Source organism: Aplidium turbinatum, chromosome 2, assembly GCF_918807975.1.
Source record: "Aplidium turbinatum chromosome 2, kaAplTurb1.1, whole genome shotgun sequence".
Taxonomy (NCBI): Eukaryota; Metazoa; Chordata; class Ascidiacea; order Aplousobranchia; family Polyclinidae; genus Aplidium; species Aplidium turbinatum.
This window is the reverse complement of record NC_137473.1, coordinates 37,393,834-37,418,426: the sequence shown is the minus strand read 5'-3', so window position 1 is coordinate 37,418,426 and position 24,593 is coordinate 37,393,834. Positions and strand designations below refer to the sequence as shown.

The following is a 24,593-nucleotide window of genomic DNA, read 5'->3' as shown; positions in this document are numbered from 1 at the left end:
GAATTTTCTGTCATTAAGTTTGAATTTGTGAAAATAAACTAAAGCTTCTGTGAGAAAAAGCAACATTCGAATTGCTATTTCACACTATCGTAGCCCACGTTTTTCATATTGCTAAATCACGGCATTCCTGGCCACCCACAAGCATCCGTTAAGAAAATTGCCATATTTTCTGAGCTTGTAAGTTATCTTTAATATTTTTTTGAAATATACTTAGCCTAAATAATATTACTGCCTAGGCTCTACAGAATATAAAAATAAAAAACTTTTAGACCCCGATCCGGTATAATTTTAAGGACCGGAAAGCTTGAAGAAACCACCGCGTATTCTCTAGATATAGTGCTTTTTCTTAAAGGTGTCACGATTCGGAGCCCGAGAACCTTATTGGTACCGTTCCCAAACTATCCTTTTAACGGCCTTGCTAGAGTGGACCAGAGGCAACGCAGCAGCTGAGAACAAAAGCAAAGAACGTCATACTGTACAACCAGTTGAATGTATTGATCACAAAATGGCTTCTAAACGTTAAAGTGTAAAAAACGAAAGAACAACTGCAAGCGACAAACGGAAGTCGAACGATAGCTCTTCGTCAAAAAAGTGGTGATCGTCGTTTGAGCTGTTCCATTGAGAGATAGCGTGCAAAGGTGCAGACAAAGAGCCTTGGACAATGTAAAATCGATAGTCTATCGCCCAAGGCGAATGAATCGATAAGATGTTGTCTTATCATGTCACAGTACTATTCTAACACATGATTCATCAGTGGCGCGTGGTACCATTGTGAGAAAAACAATTAATAATAACATGGATTACAGGGCAACAAGACGCTATGACACTACTTCTTTGTCTGCAGATTACATTCCGGTTTATTTACATTTCATAAGAAAAAATGTTAACTTTTATTTTACGGAGGGAAGAGTCTGTACCTAGGTCAAACTACCCCTAGCCATATCACTTACAACTTTCAAAATTTATATTTTTTAAGGGTGACGTCCAACATAAGTTTCTTTTTAGGCCCTTGAAAGACCCACTGGACATTGTTTGAATGTAAATGTCTTATTTTGATACAGAATACAGTCAAAAGAGAAATTTTTACTGTCAGACTGTCAGGAAGGCCAACAGTAGGTTACCATACTCTCATCAATTCCATCACGTTTTTTGCATAAAAAAACGTCTATCCAAACACCAAGTAATTTTAATTGCTATATTCAACATGGACAATAGACTGGAATTATTGAGAACTGAGAAGCACCATACTGCCATGATCTCAATTCTTAGTTTACAATTAGAATACACCTGAAAAAACACATGCATTGTTGTTATTACGCAGGTTCAAAGTCAGCAAAATACTCGCTTTGTCGTATAATTGTCACGGTACAGCAGATGAAACCAAATTATCCGGCAAAGGTTTCGTCGCCAGTTCAAACTGCATGGATCTATTGTTACATGACAACTTGCCACTGAGTCGTTAAAAAAGAATGAGTATCATCGATTTTATAAAAAAATGTGAAAATTGAACATGCAAGAACAGAAGTTGGATAGAAGCACAACATATTTGGAATAAATATATCACAAATATAACTACACTTCCAAAACCTGTGCAGGTGGTGTTTACTGGTCTACCAAGTCAAATGAAAATAATTACTGTACAAAAACATGACAATTTATCGTTTAAATAAGCACAGTTAGTTGAAAATTTCCCAAGACGAAGGGTCGTTCAAAACGATTAAATCATAAAAAAATCAAAACAATAACTTCAAAAAAAAAAAAAAAAAAAAACGTAGCGCAGAAGACAATATCTTAAGTCAATATCACAAGCAATATCTTCATCTATCAGGTGTAGAGCTATAGTGTATTAAATGGCAGAAAGTGAAAGGGGTTGAAGACACTCAAATCCAGATTTAGTTGTGGAGTAAGGAGAAGTCATTCCAGGAAAAAGCATGTAAGCAAACGGATTTTGCAGAGTGGAACTTGCAGATGGAAACCATGGTCCACAAGAAGGAAAGCCGAATCCTCTATTCAATAAAGTAATGACTGAATTTGGAGAAACCAACCCTCCCGGGCTCGTAGGAGATGCTAAACAAAAATATAAAACTTAACAGTCCTGAAAAATATTTTTTGCCTTGTGAAGTTGTATAGTTAGCCAATCCAACATTCTGAAAAGACGAAAACTAAGAAAAGTTTATTTGTACGGCAACATTTTTGAATTTTTACTGAAAAACGTAGGCCTACCAGGATAAATCAAGCGTTTGATTTAAAATATCTTATGAAGATACAGACACTTTGGCTCCGTGTTACTTCCGCGTTGACAATTAAGTTTGTTTCAGTTAACTTGACCGACAAACATTTTCTGAAAAGTTTAACTTTGAAAGATTAAAGTTATATTCAACGTTTGGCTACTACACCATTGCCTTCACTCAAAGGTTCAGAAACTATAAGTAGAGGGGGCAATCCTCACAAAAAATAATTGTCCTGCCTGTAATGTCAAGTATTCTTCACACATTGGCACATAGTCTACGATAATTGAACTTTCTCAACCTACCTGGAGCTGATGACGTTGGAGAGCACAAAGGCGACGGATAAAGAGTTGACACAGGACTTCCTTCTCGTGGTATTGTCCCAGCTGCCAGTTGGCTTTGAGTTATGGCTGCTGCGAGGCTAGCTGCGTTCGATTGGGAAGCCAGACTGAAGGCATTCAGACTTGGAAATGAAGTCGTCGTAATGGGCTGTGACGTCGAGTAAAGTGCAGCAGCTGCAGCGGCTCGTGCTTTTTCGACCACAATCGGATCAATTGAAAGGGAAGCTGCATCAGTAAGGTTTCGTTCAAAATGCGATATTTCTTATGGACTATTTTTCTTGCTTTTTCGTAACATAAACCTTTTGACATGCTTTTTGATTTATGTATTGAGTATTACAACCTACAACTGGAAATACTAAATTAAGAAATTTCAAAGAAGAGTCTTACAATTTATGATATTGGACATATTGGCAAACCGCAGTTAGTCAGCTATACATAGCATAGCCTAGTAATGCTAATTTGTTACTGGGACTAAATATGTTTGCGATGTTTCAACTTATTCTCAGTTTTTTTCAGAATATAAAGTAGTTTGCAACAAGAATTATTTAACTACCTGGTTTAGGTCTATCCTGGGCTGTGGGAGAGTTAGGATAATGAGAGAAAGAAAAGTCATCTTTAGGTTTGTTTATTGTTTTGGGTTTTCTCCTTGGCCTGTATTTGTAATCGGGATGTTCTTTCATATGAAGCGCGCGAAGTCGCTTCGCTTCGTCAATGTATGGTCGCTTTTGAGTCTCTGTCAGAATCTTCCAAGAAGCGCCAAGTCTCTGGAACAGCAAAAAATGTTTACTTTATACCATTTTAGTGAAAGTAGTTTACCATGTGGTCTTATTGTTAAATTTGAGGTTAATTTATATTTCACAGCAAAAAGTCTGCATTGAACTTCAACGTGTCAGGGGTAAAATTAAATTCTGTTTTCAAGGCCTTTTCAATCATTTCAATCTTTTTCAATCAAAACACAAAAGTCAAAAGAGAAAGCAGCTTGATAACCAATCTTCAAGAGGTTGATTCATGGTGTTTATGCTAAAGGCTGCCAAAGTAATCAAGCATTAAATATCAAGAAAATCATTAACTTCAAAAAGTATTGTCAAGCTGATCTTATGTATGATTTATCTTCAGACATACTTTTACTTTAATTAAAATCTCATCGACTGCATCAGTCCCTTTCCGGTCAAATCCATATGGAGTTGGATTTGTTTTTTCTGGTTATATCTTGACAATGAATTATGATATATAAATAACTTAGCCTACCTTAGAAATTTCTGAGTTGTGCATTTTTGGATTGTCTTGTGCCATTTGTCTTCTCTGACCACGTGACCAAACCATAAAAGCGTTCATCGGCCGTTTAATATGACCTGCTTCGTGTGAGTTCACAACACTGGCCCCTTCCTCAGAAGATGCACAGGAACTAGGAGTATGTCGTTCAAGAACAGGAGTTTCCATTTTGATATGATTACTTTTCTGTTGTGTCCCAAAAGACTAACTTTGTTGTCAAAATCTTATAAGCAGGAGATAACACAAAATAATTGCAAATAGCAACACTTGTGAAATATGTTCGCAAGTGTATAGTCACGTGACAATATTATGTTACGTTTAAGTCGCTGTTTATCTACAAAGATGTAGTATGTTAGCATTAGCACTGATGATGTCCATCATACGGTGTCCGACGTTTTTTCGTATACAGTTGTTCGTAAAAGAATTGTTCGTAAATAATTGTTCGTAAACAATTGTTTGTAAACAATTGTTCATAAATTTAATTCTTCGTAAAACAATTCTTCCTAAAGGTTTTTTTCGTGCATGCAATTGAGAATTGATGTATACGAAGAAATGCTTTAAGTTACAAAGAATTGTTTTATGAATTTAATTCTACGAACAACTGTTTTACGAACAACTGTTTACGAACAATTTACCTATAACCCATCATCCAGTTTTTATAATGTTTGTTCAACAATGAGTTTAGTTTATGGTTTTGCGCTACGTTTTCCTTATGCATCAGTAACATAAAGAAACTATAGGCTACAATTCAGGGGCTCCCAAACTGGGGTACATGTACCCCCAGGGGTAGGCTACATTTCGACTTTTCAAGGGGTTCATTAGATTAAGTATAAGGATATTCTTTCCATAACTTCTAATCTGCCAATATTTTTTATCACCTGATGATGTTAATAGCTTGAAGACCTGAGATTTAGAACTCCTTAGTAAGTCACATTTTCACCCCAGTAGAAGCTTTAACTACAACTACAGTAACTACCAAGTTCATCCATCACATTAGCTAGGATTGCTGGTCTTATTCAGCCAATATATTGTTTGTTTGATTGATTGTAGTGTTTGTTTTTTAACCTTGGATTGTATAGTTATAAATAACTTTGTGTGTTTTGATTGGTACAAAATATCATGTATGCACTATGCAGTCTTCTAATGCAGCTCTACTGTTAATTTGTTGCAATATCTAAACTTTCTAAAGCCAAAAATATGAGAAAATTTTGGGGGTACATGAGCGAATCTATAAATTGACCAAAGGGTACTGATGAACAGAAAGTTTGGGAACCTCTGGGCACCACATATAACTTACATTAAGTTAGCAAGCATCAAATGCAAATACAAGCAAATGCGTTATGTTTATGTACTTTTTTCTACAACAATCGCTTATCCTGCTGCAGAAATCAGTTCCACAAACTTATAAACTCTGAAAACAGCTTGATATCAACACTCAACAGTTGATAACTGGTTCAATATTATCATAGGACGTACAGTGAGCTTCATGGTTTTTGAATTCTTGACTCGCGTTTAATGCTCAGTTAACTTCTTCACAAAAAGCAGAAAACAGATCTGACAAAATGTTGCGATTGACACTCGTCTTACAAGTTTATGTCTGTTTAAACATGTGTTGGTCTTCCAGAATAAATTTTAAAAGCTGTCTTAGTTTTGCAAAAAAATCCAAATGAAGCAAGTAATACGGTAGGTTATTTGGCAAGTAGCCTACAGTATTTGACATTTATTTTTGTATTACCGGTATCACAACAGTTTACCTTACTTTTTTTGATACCATCTAAATTTTTAAAGTATTCTAAATTTTTTAACAATATGAAGCTTCAAACAATTTGCTCTCTTTCCGAACCGATGTCAGGCACAAATGGATAGCTTGTCGCTAGCCAACAACCTGTATCGCTGTTTCTAGACAAAAATGAATTGCCGCTGGCGAGATTAAAACTTTGAAGACGGATGAGATTTGCAAGTCATTCTCGCTCATAAATTAGTCTTTTGTATCTTCCTCAGTTTTATTGTTCATGAGTTAAAAGCAAATGGGTAAATTCAACATTGACGATTTCTGGCTAAACATGACATGATGAGATTGGCTAGGAAACTTTTGAAGCAGCCCATTCCACCCAAACAGGTGTTTGCCGCTCAAAACAGGTGTTTGTTAAGTTTTCGTGATTGAGCGCAGCCATGTTAGAATAATATCACTTATTGTCGGCTGCATAGCCGAGTGGTGAGAGCTCTGGAACGGCAATCGAAAGGGCGCGATTCGACACCGCTCAAGAGCATGCGGCTGTGTCTCTGGCAGGACACTTAAAGGCATGCCTGAAGGTGGATACGAAGATTGGCTTCCTTGCCTTCCCGTCCACTTAATCTAAATCTTCAACCACTTGGTGCAAGCCTGGGTACGACAACCAAAACAAAAGTCACTTATTGTATTTACAACTGTTGTCATTTTGTACTTTGACGATGATATGGGTTAACATTAAAATACACTTCGGTTTTTAATGCAGTAATGCAGTATATTATTCATACTATAGGCGATGGCCAACCTAAGCAATTAGCAAAGTGATGATGTAGCAATAAGTACAACATATCTTTTTTTAAGTTGCTTTAAACAATCGTACGATTTTAAATACCGTACAATAAACAAGGGCGCGGAGACGCACTTATTTCCGAGTGTATGATTGGCAGCAAGAGGTTTCTCAATGTGAGAACGACGGTTGGTATGTTGTAATCAAATAGGTGTTTAGACTTACATCACTAACGTAAAGTATTCGTCTTCTTCTTTTGTATGAAACAGATTGTTCAAAATGTAGGTCAGGTGTTGGAAAACAGACTAGGATAGCTTAGCTTTGTCCAGTGCTGCTTTGTCCAGTGCTGCTTTGTCCAGTGCTGCTATATAACCCTTCCACGCATTTCATGTCTTTGCTTTGGAGACTAGACTCTCAATAATAATATGTTCAGCAGATTGTTTGTCACGCCGCATTCAGCCTCCCATTTACGAATACAGAAATGGAAGTGGTCAACTTATGTTTGTATTCGATGGAGCTAGCCCGAGCTGGAGATGAACCCAATGGGCCAAGGCAGATCCATTTCTGAGGTTGGGTCACTAAATGAAGTATAAAACCATGAAATGTGGTGTCGTTTGAACACCATGCTACATTGCAAGCATCTTCCATTCAGTGAACTGGTATTGATCGTTGAATGATTGTTTCAGTTCAAAGGCAGCTTGCATAAAACGAATTGAAGTGTTTCATTCTGAAACAAATGAGTTGGTCTTACATCTTCAATGCTTAATTGTTGTGACAAATGATTAATTCAAATTAAAATCATCTTTTCATCTGATAAATTGCTTCAAAATGTAAAATAATGAAAATAAATGATTTCACATTAATTTTACTGACTTAAGGTTTAAAATTAATTAAATGACTTAATTAACCCACAACAATTGGTTTATTGTTTTTGTTTTACAACCATACATTTAATTATCTTACCGCCGGTGTTTTGCTACCTATCATTACTAAAGCCAATGATTCAAGCAATTATTCTTAGATACAACACATAATGACGTGTTTATAACAATGATAATAATTTAACACGTTTGTTCGGTTTTGCTTAAGAAAAAAACTGAGCCATATGTAACATTCGCAAAAAATAAATTTTTAATAACATGCAACTTGAAGAAAAAAAGATAGGCTTCGTAAAACTAGGTTCGTATTCTAAAAACAGAGCAAATACATTAATGAGCTTTACAAGAAAGATGTTACACTTCCTGCGACTTAATTTTGTCTTTTCTTTGCTTGCAGAGTCGCGTGTTTGTAGAGTGAGATACTGAAGCTTGCAAATACGGCTTATCAAGTAGATTTCATTCTTCTATAAAGCATTAACCTTCTATAGTTTTAAATATGAAAGTAAGCCTACCTTTTCATTTGGGTGTCTGCCACGTTTCCTCTTTGCTTTGACTTTACTTTCTGTGTAAAATTTGCTAATTTCGAATTTTAATCTTTTAGTGGTAAGATAACATTCAGGCATGTAGGCTACTGGACTCAATTTGACGATACTGGGCGAGTTAACTCAAAATCGCCACTCTTAGTAACAACTAAGTCATGTTGATGCGCAAACTGCTGCCATCGTAGATGGTGACTGATGATGACATTTTCGTTTTGCTCAATGGCTGTTTTGACATGGCGAAATATCATACCAGGCGGACTACAAGGTATCAAGAAAAATATTGATATTTTAAACATTTCATCTTTGATAAAGTTTTAGTTGCCATTGATATCTTAAAAACACATTTTGTGGTAGTAGCCTACTAGTAGCCTACAAACCAGTAGAGCAAATAAACATTGGTTTGCTGCAGCTTACGTGTTTAGAACATTCTTGTATTATCTTTCGATGTCTTGTTCAGTAATCAAAACATAATCAATCCCGAGTTTTTCTACTGAGTACGAATATTTCGAAATATATGTTGAATGAAGTTTCATTATATTTACAAGCACACAGATCCAAAAGAAAATTGTCACCAAAGTTTGAACTGCGCCGAACGAACTTGTTTTTGGAGGAAAACAGTCTCACAGTAAGCTGTAGCCTACCACAAAGCTCTGAAAGGGGGAGAAGGTTTTCCTTCTTTATAAGTAGGCTAGCTGATTTTATTCTGGTAAATATCTAAATGAATAGGAGTTAGACTCATTAGACTTAGTGCTGTGAATGTGCTGCAGAAAAAACAAAATTCCATTGGCAATGTCATGGAACTCTAACCCAGCCAAAAATAAGCCTTTTTCCTTCATTGGTTGGAGTGTAAAAAAGTTGGCTAATGATTTTCTGCCTGAGATGGCCTACCCCGACTAACGCAGAGCAATAAGTGGTTGGGCAAAGTGATATTTTTCCGGCCATATGAAGCATATGACGTCTTCAACAAAGACAACATGACGGTAAGACTCTCTCCGCCAAATCCGCCTGAGCACATTCTTTCTAAGTGAATTATGTTTAAATCCTCTCGTGGCACGAATGTTATGTTACGAAGGACGGTTGATTATGTTTTCAGGCATTATTTAAAATGATTTAATCTTCTCTATCTATTTAGGACGCCGGAAGGATTTGCAGATGAATCTACAATCTAATTCTAATCTACAATACATCTTTTCACTTATTTTGTCAAAAGTGCAGTCTGGTGTGTAAATAACGATATTTTAATAACCATGTTTATATTTAAGATACATCGATTTCAACAAAATTTGTTTTTTGTTTGTTACATCAATTCATTAGTTATAATTTAGAAATGACGTTTGCAAGTTCTTAGCCATAAACTTTTAAACAAACTGAAAATCCATTCGTCATCTTTTTTTAGTTTTGAGTAGATGAGTAGTAAGTGAGTAGATGTAAGTGAGTAGATGTAGATGAGTAGATGAGTAGATGAGTAGTAGTTTTGAGTAGATGAGTAGATGAATATATCTTTTGAAGGTTTATTTTACGTTGCTTGAGATTTATTCAGTGCGTCAACAGAGCGCTGAGATCAGCTGAACAAGTGTTGCCAGCTCACAGGTCCATATGCTACGTATCGAAATATGCATAAGAGTTGAGAATTCGAGATGAAGTTGTATAAAAACTTTTCATTCATTTTTCAGATTTATAGACACTAACTTAATATAAAAGGAATTGGCAGGTTAAAAAGAATTTCTCATGCTTTTCCGCAATACAATCTCTTCTATTGCAACAGAACCAAAACGACTACGTAGACCGCGTAAAGTCTTATACTGTTTAAAAATCTAAGGAAAAATAAGCTGAAATATTTAACGCTTTGTAACATTTATTTCAAATCTTTAAAATTCAACACAAAGTAAAGAGCCATTGTAACAACTACCAGAGTCACTTCAATTTCAAACAATTTCATTTTTTTAGAGTTTGTTGAATGCTGGTTAAGCACAACTGCAATCAAGTCATTTTTGTAGCATTTTTCAAGCACAATTGCCTTGTAATTAACGTAGCGTGATATTCAAGAAACACTTCTCTTTCAGGTTAAAAGATTTATTCAGCTGTGCTCAAGACTTACCTGGAGCTACCACACAATCAGTTTTACAGTAGATTGTTGTCGCAGTATAGTAGAAGGCAGCTTGAGTTTTGCATGGGTGTAAGAGTTGGCACTGTTTCGGAATCTCGATCAAAAAGCAGGAAAAAATTACATATTTTTCAAAAGTAGTTGCTTTACTTTTTTATCGTGTAGAGGAGCTAAGCGTAGTAAAAATGTTAAGTTGTGCTGGTGAAGTGAAACTATGTTTTTGTTAATTTACTGCTTATTTTATTTTCTCTACAAAAAATACATCTTTGTTTTTTCTTTTGGTTTTATCCCACTTTAGTTTGGTAGGTTTTTAATAACGGATGTAAGAGGCAGAAATAAAGATCCATAGATCATCATTTTAGCTAAACAGCACACTTTATACTGGTAAGCAACACTTTACAAAAATAGCACACTTTGAGTAGGATGCATCACCACCAGATCATCCGCGGGTTAATCAAATCGGTGGTATTAATAGTTTAATCCGCAGATTATTTTTTCTTATTTATTAAACGGAATCCGTTGATTCGAATCGCCAAGTAATCATCTATCGATGAACTCTGCACAAACTATATTTTCAGTTTGGTCATTGGAAATTAGCTTAATCGGCCACTTAAAAGATCTGCTGTTTATGTATACAATCCTTTATTTTTTGCTATGTTCACAAATGTGTATATATTTTGAACATCTGTTTTCTTCTACACTGATATTATACAGTAGTATTTTTTTCAGAAAAGATAATTTTATTGAATTTTTAATCTTAGCAGACAAGATCATGAGCTTTGTAATAATAGAGCAAAGAATCTTTGGATCACCGCATTTTCACGTCACAGCACCAATAGATAAAAAAGAAACTATCCAAAACACGTTGCGGACAGCCTTTCATGGAACATGTGGTGGGGAGACACCTCTAGAACTGTCTAACATGGAAGAAAGTGACCAGTTTGGAGTATACTGTCATTTCAAGATGAAGATCGTCCAACAAAATGGGAAAAACGTTGTTTGCAAACCGAGGTTTCGTTTTCCTTTTCCTTACAAACAGAATATGTTTCATGTCAATCTATTAGAAGCGTTCTTTACACATGGTTACCCGCTGGTCGGCTACGGAGTTTTAGATCTCACTCACAGTAAATGTACTTCTCAGTGGTACTTCCAGCTCCAGACTGTTGACATCATACACGATGAATGATTTCTAAAAGGCCAGTATTAAGCTATTACCGTATTCTGAATATCTAACGTTTTGTGGCATCAACCAGGCTAACAGGCAAGTTGCCTAAGCACTTTTTACATCGGTTTTTAGTTTCAATTCAAAGTTACAAACTAACTTTTAATGTCGAGTTTTACAATAGTGTAGGCTACTTTTGTTTTTATTCTCGACCGCTTATTGAAAATGTGTTTTATGATAACAAGTCAACAATTTTCATCTTTGTTTTCGATGTTTCTTGTCAATAAAAATAGCACGATGCGTTTTTGTGACCACAATGTGTAAATCCTTACGTATTGAAGCGATCACTGAGAAGCCTACGTGGTGATACAAATTAAGTTACTTAACATAAGTTTTCCACTCCAACTGCTACGTGATCAAAATATTCCAGTGATTTCCAATTAGAATGCCACAAATTCGACTGCTATCTAACGATATTTAAGATAGTAGCTGATAAAAATCAATCAAGATGACATTCGTTTGCCATGGTACAGTGAATTCTTCCGGCAGAAAGTGAATTCAGCAGGTCTTCAAAAAGTAGGATGCTCGTGAGAAAATTGTGTATTATCTGTGTTTTAATTATTGTTTCTAATGTTTGGTGCTTTGTTTAAATGTTTGAGTGGCAGCTAACTTTGGTGACCTCTTGGTCTTTTGCTGCCACCCTTGTGTGAAATATTTGTGTTTGTAGTGTTTGTATATTTTTGTTTATTTGCCAACAGAACAAAATAAACCAAACTGAGGGTCTGGAAGGCCGGTAATATAGTGGGCCATGGGTCTCGGGATTTCCGCCCGGAAAACCTTGTTTTTGTCGCTGTATGTGCATTTTGAGCCCCTGTAGGCTAATAGTTCATTAAAACCTCAATGGAATGAAAGTGGAAGTCCCTTTTTTGGAATCATCAGTGGTGATCCACGTATTTTGAGCGGGAATCGAACTTCCAATTTGATGAGTATTTTGGAAGTCTGATCGGGGCTTTAATGACTTTACGAATCCCTGCATCCTCTTCATTCTAATAGTTTATTGTTCAAAAAGCACACTTTGTATTGGCCCAAATATATCTAATTAAGACTAGATTTCTATAAAAGTTGGAGATACATTACAAACTTTGTATAAAATTGAAGTGAGGTTCAAATTATAAGAACCACAGAAGGATTTTAATAACTTATTTTTAACAAAGTTTTCATTGTCTTGAATAGTAAGTTACCGCAATCAGGGCCGTTGAGAAGATATTTTTAGCCCGGTGCTAATCAGATTTTTGGGCTTCAAATCAAATCATTTTTAAGAAAAAACGCATCATTATATCCCATGAATAGGCTACGTGATGGCTTGAAGTTCCCGGGCTCTATGAAAAGGTTTTGGGTCCCTAAATCATCCCGGGCTCTTTGAAAAGGTTTTGGGTCCCTAAATCATCCCGGGTTCTTTGAAAAGGTTTTGGGTCCCTAAATCATCCCGGGCTCTTTGAAAAGATTTTGGGTCCCTAAATCATCCCGGGCTCTTTGAAAAGGTTTTGGATCCCTAAATCATCCCGGGCTCTTTGAAAAGGTTTTGGGTCTCTAAATCATCCCGGGCTTTTTGAAAAGGTTTTGGGTCCCTAAATCATCCCGGCTCTTTGAAAAGATTTTGGGTCTCTAAATCATCCCGGGCTCTTTGAAAAGGTTTTGGGTCCCTAAATCATCCCGGGCTCTTTGAAAAGGTTTTGGGTCTCTAAATCATCCCGGGCTCTTTGAAAAGGTTTTGGGTCCCTAAATCATCCTGGGCTGTTTGAAAAGGTTTTGGGTCCCTAAATCATCCCGGGCTCTTTAAAAAGGTTTTGGGTCCCTAAATCATCCCGGGCTCTTTGAAAAGGTTTTGCGTCCCTAAATCATCCCGGGCTCTTTGAAAAGGTTTTGGGTCTCTAAATCATCCCGGGCTCTTTGAAAAGGTTTTGGGTCCCTAAGTCATCCGGGCTCTTTGAAAAGGTTTTGGGTCCCTAAATCATCCTGGGCTCTTTGAAAAGGTTTTGGGTCCCTAAATCAGCCCGGGTTCGGATCCAAAAGTTCCCCCTGGACTTCCCTGTCAACGCTACTCACTGCAGTTATACGTTTTTTCGAAACATTATCCAAGGTATTCCTACCTTCCCCTTTCGTATTCCTGCGCGAGGCATATTTTACCTCAAAAGCTAAGTCATCTGAACGCTGGCTTGGGTTACTTAATTCGTTTACTATTGTAGTTGTGTTAATAATGTGTTTACTTTGAAAGATTAAACTATTTCTTAGATTTTAGGGGCACATAAGACTCCTTCCTCTTATATCCACTGCTGAAAATACGCTTGCCCAGTGTTGCCGAAAGAAAGTTGTGGTCTAATAGTACATAAACATAAATTTTACATAAACAGTATAGAGGTAGGCAGTGGCGCGCTACTTTTTTGGTAGAAGTAGCGGTAGCGCCACTACATTTTTGTTGGAGTATTGCTTGCAGTAGGCCTACCAGCGCTAATTTTTTTCAATGTAGCGGTAGCGGAGAGGCGTTACAATTCTTTCAGTTACACTCCCACTACCGCTACTTTCCAATTTAAATTAAAAAAAGACTTGTTTTTGGAGATTTTTATGGAAACATTGCGTGAAAAATTAAAGCAAAACTCATTTTACAATTGCTGGAGTCAAGCTATGCTGATACCGACAAGAGTGACACCAGTAGGCCAACTGAAGGATGGGCATTTTTGAATAGTTGATTCGAATCTATTTCAGTGCTGCGATGGAGAGACCTCTACCTGCAGGAAAAAACGTGCTGAAGCTCAAGCGGAAGAACACAGCGACTCGCATATTTAAATGTTCGTGTTTTTGAAAGATGCACAGCTTAACAATAAACTTTACCTATAGAACGTGTTTTCTATAACGACGTTGAAATGGCAGTGTAAACGAATGATATCCAGTCTCTCCATCGAGGCTACGTCCCTGACAACAACATATTCTTCTAACACATTAGGCCTAAATAAAAATAAAACTCTTCTTCAAAAAATCTGCTTTTCTTGTTTTATTTAATTATGTAGTTCTTGTAAAATGTATGTACTGTATAGTAGTAAAATGTAGAACAGGGTGGTCCAAGACTGCAAGCACGAAGGGCCACAGTAAAGTTTGAGGAAAAGTTGGCGGGCGCATAAAAATGATCTTTAGGTTGTTTGCCGCTGAAAAAAGTGGTTTTTAGCTAATAAACAAGATACCGTACAATACATAAATTTTCAACAAAATAGTAAACCAAAACAATTTTTTGTTTCTTGCTTTTGGTTATTGTGGCAATATAGGCTATCTGCTTTCAATTCAGGGTTTCAGCAGCCGTTCTGTTCCGTGTGTCGTTTTTCAATCGCTTTATGATCGAAAAAATGCTTTTGCAAATGTATGTGTTACCGAATACGGAGCACATCTTTACTGCAAAGTCTTTTAAATTGAACTCCTTGTAAAGATATTACTGTAGCCTACTTGCAAGCACACCATACACTGTGGTTCACCATTGTTATTAGCAAATATATTTTTTCCTAAGTAGAATTGAGCTCTTTTTTTCCTCTGACACTTTTTTTTTGACACTCATTTCATCAGTAAATTACCTTACTTCACTTGGCTAAACAGATAAGTTAGCATCTAACTAAAACTGAGTTCGAGAGTCTGTGCTCGCAACAGAGCGAGAGTCAAGGCAACTCTGTGTCGTGACAAATCGCAAAAACATATTATTGCCCCATATTGGACCCAATATTGGACCTAGTTGCCTGTTGATCTACAGTTTGATGATGTGTGACATATAGGTTGTGGCTGATGCAATGCATTTATGTATTGTAACACGTACGTGTATTTTAACATCTGTGATTTTGTACTGAAAAATCCTGCATGTAGAAAGTGTTCGCGGGTTCCACAAAAAGATCCATGCGTCAGGGTTTGGACCAAACTGGTTTAGAATTAAGTTCTAAACGTGTTGAAAATGTTCTCAGAATTATTTTATTTTTCTTCCTTTCCTTGTCGACCTTGTAAAACTAGATGTGACAAAACTAACCAAGCCTTCCAAAGTCTAAACTAAGTGCTGTACTATCCGGCGAAACTCGCCGTGGGTTTAAGGGGCATTTGGCCACGTGCCTCCCAAAAGGAAGTACAACTTGGCAAGGAAGCAAAATTGTAATAATTTTTTTCCAAAGCAAAATTTTACAGCATACATGATGCTAGAGATCCAACGGAAGCTCTTATACTTTGTCCGCCCCGTTACCTCAGTGGTTACGCACTCGGCTCAAGATCACGTGGCGCAAGTTCGGCTCTCAGGGTGTGCGCTTGAAAAACGTATTTCAGGACTGCTCTCCATTCAACGACACCTAGTGAATGGAATAATTCGCCGGCAACAACACTTTAACAATCGAAAACTTCACTCTGTCAATCTCGGTAACCGCCCCTGCGTCAAGAGCCTCCACAAGTATGCAAAATTACCAGGAATAACTCATCAAGCTTGTGTCAGTCTGAGGATAAAGATCTAAAACCAACCAACTTTGCTTTCAATACGTATTTGTCATATTTTGAAATTAGCTTGCCTTTTGACAATTGATTGCCTCTTGGCATTGCGGCTGTTGTGCCGCATTGCTATTAGAATCATTGCAGTTTAATATTTTGGATCTTAAAATTAAACTTTTCCAAATACGGTAGAAGATACGATAATACACAAATTATTATAGAGCTAACAAAATATTCCTTTCTTCGGGTGTACATCATTGTTATCGAACAAATGAAATTTCAAACAAAACTTAAAAGGTGAAGATGAATGGGTAAGAATGATTATATAGTACATGAAAATAGGTGAAGAAGTTGGAAACGAAACCCTGTCTCAAAGCTATTTCTCAAAACACAATTTAAAATTTTCAAAAACTTGATCAATGTTGTAAACTTCTTGAAAAGTAAGTCTCCAACCTTTTCCTTCAAACTCCTCTATGAGATAGTTATGTAGACGAAAAGGCGGCGGAAATATGTCGCCATTTTGTATCAAAATGGGCTGAGAGTTAAGTCTGCATTTGTAAAAATATAAATCTTCCACGCTGTCCACAATATTCAACTGCACCGTAGGTCCGCTGATCCTCCAGAAGATGGATTGAAATGCCAGAAGAACTTCTTGTTGGGATCCTTGCGACACTATAACATCCCACACTCGATTAATATTGTCTTCATCAATTTGCAAGGAAGGCATTGGAAAGGCAGTTTTTGTTTTTAAGTTTAACCAGAAAAATCAAGACTTAAAGCTGTAAGCTTCGCCTGTAACAACATTCGAATGCAAAATATCATCTAGGCCAGGGGTGGGGAACCTGCGGCCCGCGTGACTGTTCCATGTGGCCCGCGTTAAAATTGGGCTCCTTGTTTGCAAAAGTGAAATCATTTGAAGCTAAACTACATCTGTAGAAAGTACAATTTGAAAACAATAATACCGCACATTTCCCTACCTTGCAAGAGCAAAAGCCTTTTACAACAACCAAATATGCCCATGTGTGTGTCAATCTTATGGAGACATTTAATGCAAGATTTTTGGACATAAAGAGTAAAGAAATGGAGTTAGATATTTTTGCCTCTTCTTTCAATGTGATTGCAACTGATGTTCCTAGTAACTTCCAACATGAAATAGTAGAGCTCCAGAATGACTGTACGTTGAAAGCGATGTACCAAAACGTTCCACTGCTCAACTTTTATCAACGCTACATACATGCTGATGATTTTCCAGTCATGCGGAAATATGCTTTGAAATATGTGTCTCTGTTTGGAAGCACCTACCGTTGCGAGCATTTTTTTTCCAAATTGAATCTAACAAAAGTCGGCTTCGCTCCAGATTGACTGATAAAAACCTGGAGATGCAGTTAAGAGTTGCAACATCTTCCGTGTCAGCAGACATCACACGACTCACCAAAAATAAAAGCTTTCAGCCCTTCCACTAGCTGTGAAAGTGAAATAAATCATTGTCTACTTCGCTACATTTTTTATCTGTAAATAAAATTTTGAATTTTTTAGTGGCCCGCCAATGTTATTTCTCATTTTATGTGGCCCGCAATACTAAAAAGGTTCCCCACCCCTGATCTAGGCCTACTGCGATAGGATATCGGAATTATTCATGTATCCTGCTTGGCAATAATAACCGAAGTAAAGTTGTTTGCGGAGCAAGAAAAATGAATTAAATCTAATGAATACAGTAGTAGAAAGCCTATGTCTGATGTTGCATTTCGTGAAATGGATTCCAATGACCCTTTTTAAGCAAAAAACATGAAAATAATTGCTTGGTCGTTAACTTTCCATTAGTGACAAATCTTTATTCATAAACCTTTTTATTCCTTTGTAATCGTTTAAGCTTCTTGAATTTTGAACAAGAGGTAAGAGACCTCAAAAATGTTTTTGTTATTTAATTAATCAGACTCACACAATACGTGCAATAGTAGATTTGACACTCCATACTTAAACTTGTTTTGAATATAGTGGTTCTCAGCAGGAGAAAATTTATTTTTCCCCAGCGTGGAATTTTATGAATTCAGGAGAGGGTTGTAGCTTTATCTTAATAGCTGGTATTGATGTAAGCCAGGGGTGTCCAAAGTCCGCCCACGGGCCAAATCCGGCCTGCGAGACCTTTTTGTATGGCCGCGCCTGCTGTTGTATGCCTACAATATGTTACTTTTGGACCGCAGATACACAGAAATCATAAAAATTCAACTTGCATTTTTTAAAACATACATAATGAAGAGTGAAGACCGTATTTTCTCAGACAAATGCAAGGCAAGAAAAGTTAATATCATTGTTGAGCCATAATTGCAAAATCAACTATTATTGCCGGAGAGAATGGTAATGAACGATACAGTCGACCATTCATTCATTTTCTCGCTGAAAAATTCGACAATCGCTTTCGAGATTTTGTCTCAAATGTAAAGAACTGATTGCTAAAATGTAAAGAACTGATTGCTATTCAATTCTTTCTGCTTGAACCCAGATGAGGCTCCAGCTCACTTGCAGCTAATTAAGCTTCTCTGCGAAGCCGGCGGCAACATCTTTCCCTCGTGCCTTTGAACAAGCAGCTGAATAAAAATAAATTTCTAGAAATGCGAAAGTTTGCAAGAAAAATGTTGAGCTTATGCGCCTGTGCGGTTCAAAATTTTCGTGTGAGCAGACGTTCTTGGTTATGAACTTGAAGAAGAATCACTTGAGATCAAAGCTGAGGGACTTCCATCCTCACCTATGTGATATTTTACGCTTGTTTATCACTAATTTCGAACCACAGACTTCACAGTGTTACAGAAATGAAGACGTCAGTTTCAACCTTCACATTAACATAACTGCGTTTTACAAAGTTTCTGAGTGTATTAATTTCTGATGCAAAAGCGGATAACTTTTGGGGTAACCTACAACCTAACTTATCATATCCAACCTAATATCAAATAGGCTACATCCTCACAGAATTGTCAGAAGCTGGCAGCGGGCACTTTCGAGTTATCAAATATGGCCCGCCTGGGAAAAAGTTTGGACACCCCTGATGTAAGTACTAATTTGTTTTAAAGTTGTCATTGGCCCTTTCAATTAATTATAGTAACTTACTATTTGTTCTTAATGAACTGTCATACTTATCATTTAGATTTTGTGACAGAAGGTTACGAGAAGGTCAAGAAATTTTTTATTTTTTTTCCTGTATAAGGCTTGAGGCTATGCGTGGTATGCTACACACTCAGTGCCGGTGTAGCAGTCCAAGAGTTACAGCAGGCCAAAAGTTACAAGAGTTGCCAAATATTTCATTTAAATTTTATTTAATTTTGTTTTGAAAAATAATTAAATTTTTAACCTCTCATAAGGTCAGATTAATAATTGTAAGTATTTTGTAATGTTAACTGAAAAGCTTGCATTAGTTTGAGAGCAATGAATTCATTACACTTAGTTAAAACAATTTTCGCTTTTCTATCGATTGCGAAAACGCCGGGCACCCCTAGTAACTTTTGGACTGACAGCAACTTGCAGACTGCAACGCCGCGGAAGCAGTCCAAAAGTTACTGCTATTGTAAGTGGGTGTGCTTTTTCGAAATTCGTTTGGGAAAACTTGTAAATGAACTGAAAATTTTGAAAAAAAGTTTAAACTTCACTTAGTCAGTTGTTTAAACCCTCTGCAAGTATGCGAAAGATGAATCCCAAGGATAAATATTCTCACCACGAAACCATTATTCTTGACTTTAAGTTTCGTGCCACGTGTTTTTGATGGGAGTTCAACGGAAATTCATTGGAATCTCAAAGTGTTCAACACTTTCGTAAAAGTTAAAGCCTTCATCTCGTGTGAGACTGTGATAGCCTACTCACTGAAGGTTGATGGCGTTTTGACTATCGGTTGGCCTACGCGTAGCCTAAGTTACTTTATATTTCTTCAAAACGATAGCTATAAAAAACCAGACCAAAAATAGGCTCAGTGCTTCATTCACTAGAAAACTTTGGTTTTAACTTTCATGAAATGCATAAAATATAGTCAAAGACTATGTTTGTCATCTACAACTGAAGACCAGCGGCTAACAAGTCAGCCTTCAAATGCAAACTTTGCACGATATATTAAGGCAGGGGTCACCAACTGGCGGCCCACGGTAGGTAGGCTATCAGCGCACAGGTAGGCCTATAACCAAAAATACTTTTCTTGAGGAGTTAAAGGCAACAAATACTTTCCCGGAAGCACATTTTCGCTTTGCATACCCCATAAACATTGGCTCGTAAAAACACGAGAAATATACGTGTATTAGGCTACACGAGTTTTCTCAGAATTTCACGTGTTTTTCACGACCAATGTTTATGGGGTTTGGGGTAGGATTCCACCGACCGACCAATCACATTATAGTTCTAGGTAGGGGTCGTTTAAAGTTATTCCAATGCGATATCAAGCCCACTGTCCCACAGTGGTTGATTAAAACGTCTGTTTTCGAATTTCGAAAATGTCTGTGAGCGTAGGGTTGCTTTTAAGTTTGTAAATGTCCTGTAAACACTAGTGTGCGTTTCACCGTTATTGAGTTTCACGAGCAGTGTTCCTTTATTCAAGTCTTTTTTGGCAAAATAGGTCGGTGTGCCAACTCAATTTATATTAAATTGGAAAAATATTATTAAAGACTTTTTCTGGTATTGTGAAAATATTTAGCTTAGTAGCCTACTAAAAAATGTTGTTAATCAAAAATTCTTGCCATGCTAATAAGCACCGCAAGTAACATTTGTCTAATAATAATCAAGGAAAGACGGCTTTAGAGACTCTCACAAAAAGGATGAAAACCAACTCATTGCTGTTTTAGAGGGAACACTGTTCATGAGTTACAATGGAAACGTTTTTTCGGTGATTTCCGCAAGCGTTTGTTTCATTTTTCCTGTTATTGGAGCCTATTTTTCGCTAATATGTTTGCAGGTCACTATTGTTGCCTAGCCTGTATTGAAATGTGTCAAACATTTCCTTGTTTACTGAAACTATTAATTGCAAAATGTCTTTTGTGAAGCGAAGTGACAACAACACTCTTGCTTGGCGATGAATATTCTGATGAAACCTCTCGCCTCGCTACAAGTGCGCAAAACAAGTGGCCTCATTTATAAGGCAATGTTAAAGAAGTCAAAAGTGTTGTTAAAGGAGCTTGGCCTGGCAGTAGCTTTGTTCGACTACTTTTGTTGCTGCGGTATTCTAAGATAAATATTAACGACATGTAACGCTGGATAGGCTACTGGGTACGAAATGCGTTCTTTTCTAGCATAAGAGTCAACTTACCTAAAATTTTATTAGTGCGGCCCGCCACAGCTCTGCTAAGTGCCAAAGTGGCCCGCATGCAGAAAAAGTTGGTGACCCCTGCATTAAGGCCTCTAGCTTATTAATGCCACCGATTCACGTATAGCCACGATTCAAACTTTGAAATGTTTGGAGCGGTGATCAATTAAATTTTTGTTTCAACAGCGCCATATAGCCTACAATGAGTCAATAAAACACTCATAATACTACATTGTGAATCGTAGGTTGCATCATAGCACAATCAGGATGACAGCAAAAGACTAGGCTATAGGCTAAGTGGTCATCTAGTCAATCACCTCCCCGTTCAAATTTATTTGCCAACGCACGTAAGGCACGGACACAACTTCAAATGGTATAATACAAACAAATCAGGTTAAAATGATAGCCTACGTAAATTGTTAGGTTAAAAATCAAAATTTCATTCCAATACAGCAACAATTTCTGGTACAAAACTCATCTTTTAACTTTCATCTTATTTTTGCTTCATTCCCAATTACGTTTCTGCGGTAAATTATGTTGTTAAGATGCAATGGTGGATAAGTCTTCAAATTCAACATGTTTCCAATGCTGAAATCATTTACACAAATCTGCTGCAAGCCTTAAATCTGACAACTCTGTTTCAGTAACTTCTGGACTGGCAGTAACTTTCAGACCGCGTATACGCGGTCCAGAAGTTACGGTAACTTTCAGACTGCAGTAACTTCTGGACCGTTACACCGGTCTTTGGGGTGTGCAAACCGTGCGGTCGCACACAAATTAGGGGGCCCGCAATTTACTCAGAAAATGCAGTAATTTTGTCATTTCCAATGGAAAATTTCAACAAGTGGATTCAACAAAAAAATTAGCAACAAGAAAACATAGAGACTCAACGAGTGCAACCTATTTCGTCCTCTGAACATTTCGTACCCTAAAAAGATCGAGAAAAAAAACCATAGCCGAAGTCGCTGATCGCACAAGTGCCAAAACTTAATCCATTATTTTTATGATAAAAAAAGCACAAAAGTAACTTAAAATCACACAAAAGACACAAAAAGACTATATTTCTTAACTAATACTCAAACTATCAACTTATATATGAAGTTTGCATGTTGACATTGCCTGTGTGTATATTGTAGGTCGCCATGGATTCAACCTACAACACTCGATCTGAGTCATGCTGAAAACGACGCTTCACTATTTCAGTCATTCTGTTTACTTCAGGAAATATGGAAGGAATGAGAAGTTTCAAAATCAGTGAATGGAGTGCATCAAAAAAGGCTGAGAACTAGGCTACTATAGCCTATATAATGTTATATTTATCTACTGTTAACTTAATCGCAATAAACCTGAGCCATCAAGGTTCTGTTCCATCTTATGGCAACGTTTAAGAGGTATTTATTAAACAAGATAGTGACTTAGAAATGTAATGTGACTTGAGCACTTAACTACACTCATCAAATGTTCTTTAATTAACTATTGATGTCTGGAAAACTGGTCACTGCTCGTGTAACTCAAAACGACCTTTTTAATGCAAGATAACATATCTAATTTTAGTTTTGCTCATGATTTTTAACATTTTATCTCACAAATAAAATGAAAATAGCAAAACGATAACCGAATTGAAGATAAACTTTTTATCACAGTCCTGACATAGAAAATGGATCAGTTGTTTTTTCGTCAATCACTTGACTTTCTAATGAATCCTTTTTAGTACAATCACAATTGAACAAAGTAATTATCACTCAGGATAATCAGATGTTCGCACTGCATAGATGCAACGTTAAAAAAAGTTGAGTGAGTGTACAAGTATTGCTGATAACACGTTTTCTAATGTCTGCTACTTAGGTATTGGTTTTACAAGCGCAGAGATAGCTTACAGGTCTTTTCAGAATCTAAAAATAAATTGAGTCTTCTTTTTCTTTTGTATTGAAATGGTGCAGGACTGCAATTAAGAAATGCAAAGGTGAGAGTACTATAGGCTTCGGTATTTCGAAAAATTGTCTCATAATACTCATCTATCAACCTGTTCTTGCCTTTACGCAGTAAAAAGCTGTTCTTTGTCAATATTTTGGCATGTAGACTGATATCATCCATTTAACCTTATTCTCTTTATCCTGTCAATTTTTACAATTTTTCGGTTAGTCTTTGAAGGGTCGAATGTCCACGAATTGCAAATTGCAATATGTTTTTGAGATGGTTCTGCTTTACTTTCCAGCTGCTGCAACTGCCACTTCACACGCTTCAACAAACTCTTTCGAGTTTGTTTTATTGTAAAACTCTCACAACATCTTTAGGCTTAGTGTGTGTCTTGCTTTTCATGGATTTTATGAGCAGTTTGCTTTTTTTGCGTTGCATATTTATTAAACAACGTTAAAATAATGTAGAAATTGAGTTGTTTTGGAAATGCCGTATCAAAAATGTCTTGAAAACAAGCTCTGTTGGCAACTAGTCAGTAGCCTGTCACTACCATTGCTTCTGATAGCCCCCTGTTTGATTTCAAGTCAAATCACCAGAGACTTTGCATATGATATCAACTGTAGCTATATTCCTTTTTTGCATAGAGCAGGGAAGCTTTTTGGAGTGATAATGCATAGCCGAGCATGCAATTAAATAGGAAAACAAGTTTATGATCGTATCTTTTGTTATGTGATAGTCACATTGGCATACATAGGCTTTTTAACTCTTTCTTGTGCCAGGTAACACATTTGGTTTGAATTAGGTTTTTTTTTAAATCTCTGTCTGACAAAGCCTTTGATAGGTTAAGCCTGGCAGTTTCACATACTTGTAGACTTATAGAGGCTTTAAACCATTGACGCAAGACCGGTTACCGAGATCGGCAAAGTGAAGTTTCCGATAGTTCTTGAAGTGTTCTTTTCTGTGAATTATTCAATCCACTATAGATGCCGTTGAATGGACAGCAGTACTGAAATGCGTTGCTCAAGCGCACAACCCAAGAGCCGAACCAGCGCCACTTGATATTGCGTCGGACGGTTAACCACTGAGGAAAAACTTGGTGCAGAAAACCAAATCAAACTCTGCAAAATGTGAATTATGTAAAGGTGTTGCAGCTAGGGATTTGTAGCAAACGAATGTGTCACATTTCCAGTTGTTGAAAGAGTGTTACAGTTAGGCCTGTTTTGCAGTTGCTGTGAAGTTAAATTGTGAGCGATTAGTCTTACGGTTTAGCATAGACATAATTATTGCACTTGAACCAAAAACGTGCAGGTTGTCATTATACTAACCTGATAATATACTAAGGTAGGGTTGCTATAGGCCTACGTCAGAACATTTTCCCTGACATGTCAGGGAATTTAGTGTTCAAATCTACGTCAGGGAGAAATGCTAAAACGTGCTAAATGTCCGAGATTTTGATACTCCAACTCCCAAGCGCGTTAATTGATGCATTTCAAGTATGTGAGTCTGTTAACTATGAATTGTTTTGCTTCTCCGTTTAAGCTTCAATTGAGTTTCATTTATCGCACTTGGTCACTTTTGTTGTGTCTTACACTGCGTGTCATTGAGGGAGCATCGGACACACAATTACCTTATACTCAGAGCCTTGTTAACTGACCCCTTACCCCCCGGCCGTGGGTGGACACGGCTGATTAAGGGTTCACTCATTTTAGCCTGTCTAATGTTTTTTGACTGTTTAAAAAATAAATAATTACATCATGCAAGGCTATATTTACTGCTTTCCAAACCCCCGACTGGGGGCCAACCTCTAACTAGGAGCCTACTCATATTTAGTTTGTGCAGCGTTTTTTGGCTTGTAATTTTA

General features: G+C 36.9%; 1 protein-coding gene across 1 annotated transcript; it reads right to left on the bottom strand.

Moving 5' to 3' along the window:
- Positions 1–500: 500 nt before the first annotated feature.
- On the bottom strand, positions 501–4,162 carry LOC145765205 (transcription factor SOX-14-like). The gene is made up of 4 exons (XM_082576988.1): positions 3,818–4,162; positions 3,123–3,333; positions 2,534–2,794; positions 501–2,067 (listed from the first exon to the last, which is right to left on the bottom strand). The coding sequence occupies exons 1-4, from the start codon at positions 4,007–4,009 to the stop codon at positions 1,847–1,849; spliced, it is 885 nt and encodes a 294-aa protein (XP_082433114.1). The 5' UTR covers positions 4,010–4,162; the 3' UTR covers positions 501–1,846.
- Positions 4,163–24,593: the final 20,431 nt, after the last annotated feature.